The sequence below is a fragment of the Brienomyrus brachyistius genome, chromosome 22 (genome assembly GCF_023856365.1).
Source record: "Brienomyrus brachyistius isolate T26 chromosome 22, BBRACH_0.4, whole genome shotgun sequence".
NCBI classification, from domain to species: Eukaryota; Metazoa; Chordata; class Actinopteri; order Osteoglossiformes; family Mormyridae; genus Brienomyrus; species Brienomyrus brachyistius.
Genome location: NC_064554.1, coordinates 19,184,758 through 19,197,613, shown reverse-complemented (window position 1 = coordinate 19,197,613; position 12,856 = coordinate 19,184,758). Strand labels below are relative to the sequence as shown.

General features: G+C 46.4%; 2 protein-coding genes across 3 annotated transcripts; one reads left to right on the top strand and one right to left on the bottom strand.

Moving 5' to 3' along the window:
• Window positions 1-1,768: 1,768 nt before the first annotated feature.
• On the bottom strand, window positions 1,769-4,907 carry LOC125718191 (RNA-binding protein with serine-rich domain 1-like). The gene is made up of 7 exons (XM_048991837.1): window positions 4,767-4,907; window positions 4,006-4,158; window positions 3,695-3,886; window positions 3,478-3,583; window positions 3,133-3,286; window positions 2,546-2,687; window positions 1,769-2,187 (listed from the first exon to the last, which is right to left on the bottom strand). Coding segments are annotated over exons 1-7 (855 nt in total). The 5' UTR covers window positions 4,769-4,907; the 3' UTR covers window positions 1,769-2,081.
• A 10-nt stretch (window positions 4,908-4,917) lies between these two features.
• LOC125718189 (trinucleotide repeat-containing gene 6C protein-like) lies at window positions 4,918-9,082 on the top strand. 2 transcript variants are annotated; one of them, XM_048991835.1, is made up of 4 exons: window positions 4,918-5,058; window positions 5,999-6,722; window positions 6,836-6,985; window positions 7,688-9,082. In XM_048991835.1, exons 2-4 carry the CDS (start codon window positions 6,102-6,104, stop codon window positions 8,546-8,548), a joined length of 1,632 nt encoding a protein of 543 aa, XP_048847792.1. In that variant the 5' UTR covers window positions 4,918-5,058; window positions 5,999-6,101; the 3' UTR covers window positions 8,549-9,082. The 2 variants fall into 2 exon arrangements, with proteins under 2 accessions (XP_048847792.1, XP_048847793.1); XM_048991836.1 differs by having other exon boundaries at window positions 4,919-5,058; window positions 6,013-6,722.
• Window positions 9,083-12,856: the final 3,774 nt, after the last annotated feature.

Below are 12,856 nucleotides of genomic sequence, written 5' to 3'. Positions count from 1 at the left end.
GCTCACACACACACACACACACACACACACACACACACACCATTCACTCACACACACAACATTCACTCACACATCATTCACACTCATACACCATCCACTCACACACACAACATTCACTCTCACACTCACACACCATTCACACTATTCACTCAGACATGCCATTCACTCACACACACTCACACCATTCACACTCACAATATTCACTCTCACACACACACACCATTCACACTATTCACTCAGACACACCATTCACACACACACACACACACCATTCACACTCATACACCATTCACTCACACACACACCATTCACACCATTCACTCACACACACAACATTCACACTATTCACTCAGACACGCCATTCACTCACACTCACACCATTCACACTCACACACCATTCACTCACACACACAACATTAACTCTCACACTCACACACCATTCACACTATTCACTCAGACACACCATTCACACTCACACACACAACATTCACTCACACACCATTCACACTCCTACACCATTCACTCACACACACAACATTCACTCTCACACTCACACACCATTCACACTGACACACCATTCACTCACACATCATTCACACTCATACACCATTCACTCACACACACAACATTCACTCTCTCACACCACTCACTCACACACATACCTATGAGCAATTTGGAAACTCCAATTAACCTCAGCATGTCTTTGGTCTGCAAGAGGAAACTCCACAACAAAACTGGGAAAATCACACAAACTCCACAAACAAGGAGTCGTGGCAGAGACTCAAACCTTCATCCCAGAGGTATGAAGCGACAGTGCTAACCACTGCATCACCGTGCCCCCCCAGTCCCAGAGGTGTGAGGCAACAGTGCTAACCACTGCGTCACCGTGCCCGCCCAGTCCCAGAGGTGTGAGGCGACAGTGCTAACCACTGCGTCACCGTGCCCGCCCAGTCCCAGAGGTGTGAGGCGACAGTGCTAACCACTGCGTCACCGTGCCCCCCCAGTCCCAGAGGTGTGAGGCGACAGTGCTAACCACTGCGTCACCGTGCCCGCCCAGTCCCAGAGGTGTGAGGCGACAGTGCTAACCACTGCGTCACCGTGCCCCCCCAGTCCCAGAGATGTGAGGCGACAGTGCTAACCACTGCGTCACCGTGCCCCCCGTCCCAGAGATGTGAGGCGACAGTGCTAACCACTGCGTCACCGTGCCCCCCCAGTCCCAGAGATGTGAGGCGACAGTGCTAACCACTGCGTCACCGTGCCCCCCCAGTCCCAGAGATGTGAGGCGACAGTGCTAACCACTGCATCACCATGCCCCCCCAGTCCCAGAGGTGTGAGGCGACAGTGCTAACCACTGCATCACCATGCCCCCCTTATCCGATACATTCACTTCTTAGTTTGTTAGTACAGTACAGAGTTTACAACATGAGTCATGCTTCATGTTTGTATTCAGAATATTTTTATGACCACAAAATATATCAATGATTACTAGGCCTAATACATACTGAACACAAAGATCTGCTAGAAGAGATAATCAATTCATCCAGTGCTAACTCGCTTTCACAAAAGAGAAAATCTTCGAATCATTAAAATCTCGAATGATCCAACCCCAGTTCAATGTCATTACAAATTCTTGTAATTTCTTTTATGTCTAATGTTTTCATGTGTGTGTTACTTAAAAACTAAGCAGTGTGATGAAATGGTCCCCAAGTGACAGCCCACCCGTGCCGTTTACTCATTTTGCAAGCGTTGACTAAATCACACACTACACTTAGACACAAAGGTGATCCTTTATTCTGTAAAACTACAATAAAACCAGAACATAGTAAAACATTGTTTCCATATGGGAGGCGTGGTGTTTATACAATAAACCTCAGATGCACAGGAGGCTCAAAATACACCACTTCTAGACGTCCAGCGAGACATACGGACCAACTGTATATAAATGGGGGAATCACATCACTGCCACAAGTCAGTAAGCCTCTGCAGAGACTCCTGAAAATCTGCTGCATGGGCCTATGTACCAGCAGGCCTTCTTATGTACCAGCAGGCCTTCCTCTCAACCCGGACTCAAAAAAGCAGCTCTACCGCGATGAGTTGGAGCTGGAGCGGGAGCGGTGGCGGCGGCGGCCAGCGGACCGCGAGCGAGAGCGCCGCCGGACAGGGGACCGGCGCCGTGGAGACCTGGACCTGGAGGAAAGACATTTTACTTTGTCGAAGACCTTAATTCCTCATAAGGATTTTTCCAGTGTAGCTGACCAAGACAACACATTTGCTTGTGGGAGTTTTATTTACACAAAACAGTTCTGAGGACAGAACGAAAAATGATTGGTTCAGCTAAAATATTAGACTGTAGGGGAGGTGGGTCCAAGACATGTGATTGGTTGGTTCTGCCTTCTCTAGTAGCTTGGACCCACCTCCTCAATGATCTGTTTATGTCTGGTTCTCTCTCTGAACCAATCATTTTTTTCTTCTGCCCTCAGAACATTTTTGTGCAAGTAGAAGTCCCATGATGATGATGTGTTGGGACGTGCACATATGCACTTACCTCCTCCTCATGCGGGGTGGGGTGCGACGCCACACTGGGGGCGGCGGGGGCATCCTCCGCGGGGGCGAGGGCCGACGCGGGCCAAGGCGAACACGGGGAGCCAGCACTGCAGTGGCAGTGATCTCCTGCCCATCAATTTGACCTGCCAGTGATCAGGCAATGTGAGGAAAAAGCAGCAGGAAGCAAAGAAGCCCCACTGGACACCTAATTCCAGTTAAATCTGAGCAATGAGCCTAGCACATCTAGGGATGCAAAATTCAGGAAATTTCTCTTGTTAATTCCCATATGTGACCCTCCAGCACAAAACTGTAAACTTGGGTCAAAAATTAGAAATTAGGATTATGGTATCAAATGAAAGAGCACAAAAAATCCTCAAAAAATATCTAAAAATACAGCCATGCGACTTCCGTACGGTTTTGTGCTGGAGGATCACATATATTCTCCTTAATTCTTATGGAAAGTTTTCAGCTTGGAATACTTCCAAAATTCCCCAGCTTAACTTCCCATAGAATGGAACGTTTCCAGAAATTTTCCACCCTTTTGCAACCCTAGGTGTATCACACGGCTAAAGTAAGGTTTCCACTTACCTCCATCCATGTGCTTCAGGGCCTTCTCTGCCTCGTCAGCGGTCTCAAACTCCACATAGGCATATCCCTTGGACAGGTGTGGGTGAAGTCTGTCCACTGGCATGTCAACCATTTTGACCTTGCCGTAGGTTCCGAAGATCTCTTGGATATGATCCTGCAGGGAACAAGAGGCAGCTTCATAAGGGCAGATAACCAAGGTAGATAACTATAACCCATGCTCCACTGGTGTAATGCAGAATTTCCCAATCTGGTCCTCGGGGACACGCAGACAGTCCACCTTTTTGCTCCCTAACAGTTACAAGCCGACTGGATTGGTGAACACTGGGTTAAGGCAATGCTACTCACCTTGGTCACATTCCTCGTCAGCCTGCCCAAATGAACCTTGGTGGGTCTCGGGCTTGGGGTCCTCTTCTTTCGCTCCTTCTCATTGGCTCTCCTCAGAGACTTTGATCTGCCACACAAACAAGACACATCAAGTTCTCCCCGACCGGGCACAGGTTTCTGAACAGAAGCATCTGAAACATCCAACATCACTGCCCGACCGCCATCGGCGGTTACGTACTGCGAGCGTGACCTGCGGCGGTTGTCATGGCGCCGGCGATTGGGGCTAGGCGACCCAGAGGAGCTGGACGAGCTGGAGGAACGGGAGGAGCTCGAGGAGCCAGAGTGACTGGAGGCTGACGATGAACTGGAACCACTGGAAGAGCCAGAGCTGGAGCCAGAGCTGGTGCTGGACGTGGAGCTGGAACGAGACCTGAAAAAACCAGGAGTGGAGTCACATACTGGCACGTCCCAACACATCATCAGAAAGCTGCTCTCACAACACAGTGTCACAGTCCTCAAAGGATGGACAAAAAGGGTAAAATATCTGACCTGCTGCTGCTGCTACCAGTGGAGGCACTGCGCCGCTTGCGGCCTTTCTCTCTTCCTCTATCCTTGTCGCCCTCTTTGGGGGCAGTCTTTTCCTTTGCTCTTTCCTTTGCCCTTTCCTCAGACCGATCCTTACGTTTAGTAGGTGATGGAGCCCTAGGAAAGGGGAAGAGTTTTCCAGATTTCTCAAAAAATACAACTCTACGGCAATGAAATATATATTCAAAGCTACCTAAGTTAAGCACGTCGTGGAAAAAAAGGATAATTTCACAGTATCATATTTAATTACATTACTTGTAAATTCATTATTTGCATTTTTGTACTAATACAGCACTTGTGAAAACATGTACAAATTTTATAAACGGCAATCAAGATTAAATGTTAGCACGGAAGTGTTAGCCATTCTCTGATATTTCCAGCCAATAAATACTAATATAAATCATTTTTAAAAACCGTTAGAGTGAAGTAGATGTACCAGTTGTATTACAAATACAAGTAAAGTTGAAACACAAATAAATGCTTCAGAAAATCCACAGAAATGTATTAGTGGCTACAATATCTTCCAACTAGCTGAGCTGCATGGTCGCTTCAGACGCCTACTAAAAATCCGCCGTGAATGGATTTCATTCATTAAACATCAATTAAAAATCATCGACACATCCATGTACCCCTCTAAACATACGTCATAAATACAAAGTAAAAATGGTATTTTTCATGAAAAAACACAAATGAATATTAAGGAATAAAGTATTAAATAGCCTTACATGTTCAACTACCTACGGCGCACACCACAAACAGCCTGCAGGTCCGGCGCGCCTTGATGACGATTAACAATTTAAGGAAATGACGTTGGAGTTCGGCGCCGAGTTCCTGCCACAGTAGTGCTGTTTTGAGAATTCGGCTAGTTAGTTAGCTGAACTGGTGAAGAAGTCGTTATGCACCATAGAAACACTTTGCCTGTGTGCACATGATAGGGTCACATACATATCCGTGTTTAATTTGTAGCGTCCTTTTCCCCGAAGGACGGCTATCTGGTGAGCGACAAAGGGCGAATCGGTAAGTTGACCGTAGGGGACGCGTCAGGCAGATTTAAATAGTCTCGTTCGCTGAGTAGTTATGAAATATGGATAATTGCCAACCTGGAGGCACATACATTACTACGCGCCGTATAGCGGCTGGTTGCCAGACTATCTGTGTTTACCATGCAGCCATCCGTCGTATTTATCTATTAATTCCAAATAAAAGCAAACCTGTATCATCCATGTGATCGGAATATGTAAGTATGTGAAAAGGGCCACTCTATCACCCTGTAGTGTTGATGCTGCCAGAAATTTTAATCAGCACATTTTGGAATTCTTTGCTTAAAATTGAGCATATAAGCATATTGAAATAGTACGGTTAGGGGTTATGTACGGGCGACAGGATCCGTAGTTTCTAGGGATTCAGAATGGTATGATTTCACCCTTAAAAATACTTGCCAGCTGCTACAAGGAAAGTATTACAGACGGTAAAGCTAATATAAAAATTACTTGTACTGGTAAAACTCAACGGCTAGTGGATGTATGTTGCAGGTTACTCAGTCATATGGATCCCAACTTCTTTTGTGTGCCAGGTGGTGTATGTATAGAGAAAAATCAGTAGCAATTGTGGAGTCACTGTGTAATGAAGTTTTCTCTGTAATTTCCTTCCTTCACTTTTAACTTGTTACCTGTACAATATCAGAGTCTTTGCAAAATAAACTGAAATGAATAAAATGAAGTGAAAGTAAAAATTTTCAGTATATTTGAAGTAGTGTGAAATGCCAGTAGCATTGTTGGGTATACTGAAGCAAAGGGTTTCTCAGTCCAGTCCCCAGGGACCTTCAGACAATCCACATTTTTGCTCTCTCTCAGCACACTGATACCAAGTATCCGGTGTTCTGAGACTGGATTGAGAAACACGGTTGTAGCGTGCAGACGCTCTTCTTAGTGGCTATAAACATATTACATTATTTCAGTTGCACTCCTCCAGTATAGCTGACCGGCCCAGGAAGAAAAGAGACAGCCTCCCCCCAGTGAAGTTGGTACCCAGACATCCTGCGTCCAGGTCACTGAGCAGACATGGGTCGTCTGGATGATGCTGCCAAGCGCAAGGTGGTGGAGCTGCGAGAGGCGGGGCTCAGCTTCCGGAAAATCAAGGCGGTGCTGGAACTGGAGAACATCAAAGTGTCCGCCCAGGCCATCTACCTGTTTCTGAAGGAGTTCCAGTCAAAGCCCCCATCAGAGCAGGCGGGGGGCGGGGGTGTCATGGCCGCACCTGTGTCTGTAGAAGCGAATGCCATTGCTGGGCACTCAGGTGGCTGGACCGACCAGCCCATGTGGACTTTGGTCCGGGAGGCACCCCGTGGTAGCGGGTATGGTCCTCCGGTAGATTCCACATCGCGTGTTGGGACCCCCCAGGCGGTGACAGGAAACCCTCCCAGGCCGTCTGTTGCTGGGGGTAGTAGCGGGACGGCTGTGCAGTCTGGGCGGGAGGCGGGCAAGGATGAGGAGGAAATCCAGATAGTCAGCGTCACCTCACTGGCCCGCGGGGGGCCGCACAGGGGGCTCCAGGCCTCAGGGATGGGGGTGGGTTTAGCAGCAGCCAGCCCCAGGCGGAGAGTCGCCATGTCGCCGGCATCCAACCCCACGCTGGCAGCTCGCAAGAGGTTGTTGGACAAGGCCCTGATGCACAAAACTAGGGTGGGTGTCCACCTGAGCCGTCATTTATTCATCATTTAACTTAACAGTGTGTTCTGTGGAGCCTTGCGCTCTGTCAGGGTCTCTGTCACTTAATACTTCTTTTTGTCCCAAAGATAAGAGAGGCGCTTCCTCAGTCGGACCAACAGGGGGCGTCGCTGTATAGAAAAGACCCATCCTGCCTCCTGAGTTCTGACGTGAGGAAGCTCACCGTAATGCCTCAGGCTCCCTCTTTCAGCTTGAATTCCCCTCGGCCTCCGCTTGTGGTGAGCACGAGCCAGTCTGATCACCCGAACAGCAGAAAGTCTTAAGACCCTGACTTCAGACAGTGCGACCTGTAGATGTCCACAAAAATAATCCCGGCTGTTTTCTGACCTGGGAACAGGATGAGTGCTGTGAGAGATTTCAGAAATGTACACGATCGTTATTGTTATAAGGTAGTGGTTCTGTGCCTTCTCAACGTTATTAGCAATGTTGTGCATGAACTCGCTAAATGAGCACCGTTCATTGTACACACTCACATTTTTGGTGAACCGACTGAATCAGTTTTCAACTAATAAATGTTAGTATGAGCATTGTTCACTCTAGCAAGAGTGAATGACACTCATCACACCAGAAATAGCAATAATAGGCAAAATATTAGCTTTCATATATTGATATTAAGTACAATATATATGATTTCTCAGAATTTTGCCTTGGAAAATTATCACGTGATGATATTTTAGTTGCTGTTTAAAAAATTCGCTTTTGATTGAGAACGCTGCATAAAAAAATCAGATGACAATGTGGTATTTTTATGACTGTGAGCTTAGTTCAGAATTCAACCTTGTTAACTAAATGTGAAGTAGTTCATTTTATGTGCGAACTGACCTTTGCTATGTGCTACACTGCTGTGCAAGTTCAAGAAAAACCTTAATGTGTAATTAATTGAGGATTAATTGAGCATCATGTGTAATTAATCCCTGCAGAGGAGCCGCTTTGGGGGGCAGCCTCCCGCTGGCGTCGCTCGACGGATATTCCAGCAGAGGGCGGGGGTGTCGGTCCGCTCCATGCACCCCCCCCTCCAAAGAGACCCGTCGTCCTGCCCTGCCATTCGAGTGGTCAACCCCGTGCCGTCGCCCCCCTCCGCCCAGGCTGCCGGCATGGGTGCGGTGAGGTCACAGCCCGGCCTGCAGGAGCCGGCGATGTGGAGCGGCCTGCAGGAGCAGGTGCAGACGCTGGCGGTGGAGCTGAGGAGCCTGGGGATGGCGGTGCGGCTGCTGGCGGAGCAGCAGGGCCGTCTGGAGCGGGAGCAGAGCCAGCAGACACAGGTCCAGAGACAGATCCTCAGCACGCTCCAGGGAATCGCGTCCAGGCTGGCGCCCGGGAGGCAGTCACACTGCAGCAGGACGCCACCTCCTCCCGGCCCCCCCACCTATAATCAGGTCCCGTTTGAGCCCCCCTTGAGCAGCTACGCTCAGTGCAGTCCAGCCCATCCCAAGACCTGCGAGTCGGACGGCTTGGCCCAGGAAGCCCTGGACGCCTATAAGCTGGCTGGCCTGAGTCCCCGGGGGACAAACGGTTTTCAGGCATGCAGCAGTGCCGACAGCTTCCCCGCAGGTCACACGTCCACCCAGTCACAGGCCCCGGTACAGATGCGCACCCTGACCTACACGCAGGGCCAGACTCCGACGTACAGCCAGTCGTATGTGGAAACGCAGAGCCCGGCTCCAGAAGGCCATTTCCAGAGCTGCGGCCCACCCCCTCGGCCTTCCTCCAGCCCCGGGTCGCCGCTTCCTGTCTCATCTCACGACCCCCAGTTGAACATCATTAAAGTGGAGACGCTCTGAATCAGCGGATGGCTGTCTGACAGGTTCACAGCATAAGCACAGGCAGCAGAGGTCAGACGAAGGACCGTCAGAGCATTCGGAACCTGCATCTGAGATGTGTACAGCGCAAGAGCCGAAATGAAGTTTATAATGTAGCGGTGGGTTAGTAGTAGCTTGGATGATGAGAAGTGGAAGGTTTCTCTGTCCTAAATATGCCTACATCAGGACCTGCATACAAAGCTGGATTGGAGAACCGTGAGAATTCCCGGGGGACCATCCTGGAATGGGAAAAAATTAAATGTTAATGCTAATAGCAGGAATACTCCAAAGGCCAGGCGGGGGCATGGCGTTCCCTGGCTAAAGTGCCACTCCCACCCTGGCTGCCTGTCACTGACAGACAGATCAATACTTACTGTACACATGCATCACCTCACTTTTATATTTCCACATTTCTGCATTTAAACACCCTGTTTATTCTTTTAATGTTATTTTTTTCCATCTTAACTGTATTACTGATGAATGCTTTAGTAATAAACATACAACTTACTGAAAAAACGGTGATATTAATATTTATTATTATTGTACTGCAAAAATTCACAAACAATGAAGTATTGCTTTTTTTTTAAAAACAAACACCAAAGAGCACTTGGACCCGACCCATGTAGCTGACATCCTGCGCAGAATCGTCCCCCTACCCACGTCGTCATGACGGCAGCTTCGCGGTCGCTCACCACTCGCATCACTCTCTGTCTTGCTCGCACACACACTGATAGGGTTGGGTATTGATTCCAAATCTGATTGATTCTCTTGTGGTTCTTCTTTCCCCACCAATCAGGAGTCAGGAGCTGCTTGTCTAGATCTTCACATTCAGTTTTTATTGTGTCCATGCAGGTTACAACCAAGGCTGGACACTCTGCAGAACTAATGCTGATTTACGCTGATTCTTATAGGTTAACAGCTGTCCTGTCTGTGACACAATGAGCTTAATTGGAAATTATTATAGAAGTTCTTACCGATTGTAGCTTTGTCAGTTTCCAGCCATCTGAAATAGATGTGACACCAACGATAGCCTCAAATTACTCAAAATCTCTTGGATTGAATGAGATGGTCAAGCTCTATCACATAACCCTCAACCTAATGCGAAATTAGAGATGTCATCATTTAAACTACTGCCACGCACGGCTGCCTGTATGTAATTGCCACAGCTGACATGCACTCTGACCTGGTTTTCTGGAACAATATTCTGAAATTAAGCACAATTTCAGAATTGTGTAAAAATTATGTATGGGGGGTTCTAATTGTGGTAGTAGCTGGACCCCTGCTTCCTGAGTGTTTGATGAAGATAGTGGAATATTATAAGACGTTACAATTAACAGCAGAGCAACAATTTAATTTTCCAAAATGAATCTGAGGATTGGAAAAGCTGTGAAGGAGCTCAGTGACTTTACCTTGTGTTGTGTAAGGAGGCAGGGATCTGCCTCTATCTATCACACCAGAATTAAGCCAAGTAGCCAAACAGCTGCTCATGCTGAGATTCCTCTGAATACTAGACAAATCTGCAACAGGTCGAAGTAATTGATTCGCACAAATTTAAAGCACCTGGTTCTCAGGTGTCCCTTTGTGTTTCATTGTGCCATTATATCTGCTTTTGACTTGCATTCCATTTTCTTATTACTTGTCTACTAGTTAAAATTGGTTATTTGCGTAGGTGACTCCTGGATTTTCTCCCAGGTGCTGCAAGGTGAGAGCTCAAGTCATTCATTACAGAATATGCCTGAGCTACACATTCAAATTAGTAACAAAAAAATACAAATATGTATAGTATAGTAAATACAGTAAATACATTCACAATAAATGAATACATATTTATATGACTAACACAAGCCACAATATCAAAATAACTTTACAATAATTTTTTTTTTTAACTTTTTAACGCGTTCAAATAGCATTTTCAGCTGACCAATAGGGGGTGCAATTGCACCACGGTAAGCTCGCCTCTGCTTATTTGTTATTATTGGCGACCTTTGCCTGTGGACTGTGCATTTGGATTACAATCTATGTTTGCTTTTCTTTGCTGATCGTATCTGGTTTTAGACCTTTTGCTTACCCTTTGACTACATGCCTGGAAATAAACCTTTAGTTTAGTGGATTCTCTCCATGTTTTCAGAACTGGAAAATAATGTAGTGAATAAAAAATCCATGCCTGGCACGTGCCTGATCCCTGGCCTGGAGACGTGTTCAGATCCCCTGGGTCCCTGAAAAGGCCCCTAAGCCTTAAATGCTCCCAGAATGCCGCATGCTGGCTAACCCCATACTCTGACCCCAGAACTCGCTGTCGCCTCTCTATATGTCTGTGTGTCTCATGAAGAGCAAAATGGAAACGATCCTCTTTCCCCACATCGGTGAATAAAGTACCACTACAGTGATCCCCCCCGCCTGTTGCGGAAGTTCCAGACCCATCGGCGATAGGTGAAAATCCGCGATATAGAAAGACCATATAAATAAACGTGTTTTTTTTGTAGTTTAAGCCTTAAAATTCCCCTCCGAGAGAGAATTCTTCAACAGGGTTAGGAAGGGAGAGTATGGTGGATGTAACACCAACACAAGGGATGAATGGCTTCCCAACCACACATACCAGTGATTAATGGTGGAGCTGGACATAGTTCCAGACTACTAGAAACAGCCTCTGTCCCAGCTAGTGCTGGTCTCACTCTCCTTATTCATAGAATTCAAAAAGGAAATCAGTTTTGCTGTATCGTAGGGCCTCAACACAGCACTGTGGGTCACCACTCCATTGATTGAATTTGTAACACTGATGGTTAATTCTATTCATCTGGTCTGAATTTAAACTATGTATTCAGGGCTAGGTAGGGATCCTGATGTAGAATTGAACATAAAGAGGCTTGTATTTTTCATTGTTTACATCGCAGTATAATTCTTTCATTGGGCTCCTTCATGGTACATGCAAGAAAGTAACTTCTTTCATACATGAAGATATGATGAAGCCACATGAACAATTAAACTAATTTAACTTCCTGTTTTCTGTCCTTTGCAAACCGAACTGTCATCAGTTTGAGCACAAACCATGTGAATCTGACAGAATGGCAACCTGAAATGGAAAGTTATGCAGAGTTTGATTTGTTGTTGTAAAAATGGCTTGTTCATTTGTGTGATTTCTCTGAAAACAATGAAAAGGTTACTGTTTGATATATCAAGGTTTATGTGGCTGCATTAGCAGTGTTGAGACTTACGATATAGTTTTTAGGGAATATGTTGTCTGTCATTTGTGATTTTGGTGTAATCAATGAAAATCCATTTTCTGTACCCACTTATCCCATTCGGGGTCAAAGGCAATCCATAGGGTATGGGTGCCTGGAAGGGAAAACACACCAAGGGCCACCAACACATCACAGGCACACCTACGGGCAATGTAGTAACTCCAGTTAACCTCAGCATGTTTTTAGAATGTGGGGGGAAACCAGAGAACCCAGAGGAAACCCCACAACAACACAGAGAGAACAAACAAACCGCACACCCATGGAGCCAAGACGGAGACTCGAACCCTAGTCCTAGAGGTGTGAAGCAATGGTGCTAACACACATGGAGCCAAGACGGAGACTCGAACCCTAGTCCTAGAGGTGTGAAGCAATGGTGCTAACACACATGGAGCCAAGACGGAGACTCGAACCCTAGTCCTAGAGGTGTGAAGCAATGGTGCTAACACACATGGAGCCAAGACGGAGACTCGAACCCTAGTCCTAGAGGTGTGAAGCAATGGTGCTAACACACATGGAGCCAGTCATACATTCTGTATGACTGTAACTATTAGATCTTATTACTTATTATTATTTACTCTCATCTTTGATGGTTCGTATTATCACTTCACAATAAACGTGATACGGATGAAGATCTAACTTTATTTGTAAAGGTGAATCAAGCTTTATCTGTATGGCACTATTTCAATCGGATGGTTTAAAAAGTGATTTATAAACAGATTCAAGAGAACAAATAAAAAAACACCGAGAATATAGTGCCTGTAAATGTGATAGGGAGCTAATACATATGTGCAAAAATCACTTTTAATCTCTTTTAAGTGTGTTAAGAGTCTGTTCAACCAATGACCACGCACAGCAATTGTCCCTGGTCCTTCTCTAGGGCCCACTGGTGGTATGTTTGATCTTCCGGAAGTGACAACAAATCAGAATTTTTTTCAGACAGAGGTCAGTTGTTCCTGTTACACAGTGACTTTTCTGTCTGTATGAGTAACTTACCTGTATTTTCTCTGAGTGACACATTAATAACAGGTCTTCTGTATCACAGGGATGATAG

Excerpts from the sequence above, each read along its gene's own strand:
- LOC125718191 (XM_048991837.1), bottom strand. Across the intron at positions 3,584-3,694 it reads CGCCGCAGGTCACGCTCGCA|ATCAAAGTCTCTGAGGAGAG; the intron begins GTACGTAACCGC and ends TTTGTGTGGCAG. Across the intron at positions 2,688-3,132 it reads CCTGAAGCACATGGATGGAG|GTCAAATTGATGGGCAGGAG; the intron begins GTAAGTGGAAAC and ends GATCACTGGCAG.
- LOC125718189 (XM_048991835.1), top strand. The coding sequence starts at position 6,102 with ATGGGTCGTCTGGATGATGCTGCCAAGCGCAAGGTGGTGGAGCTGCGA. Across the intron at positions 6,723-6,835 it reads CCCTGATGCACAAAACTAGG|ATAAGAGAGGCGCTTCCTCA; the intron begins GTGGGTGTCCAC and ends TTTGTCCCAAAG. Across the intron at positions 6,986-7,687 it reads CCCCTCGGCCTCCGCTTGTG|AGGAGCCGCTTTGGGGGGCA; the intron begins GTGAGCACGAGC and ends TAATCCCTGCAG.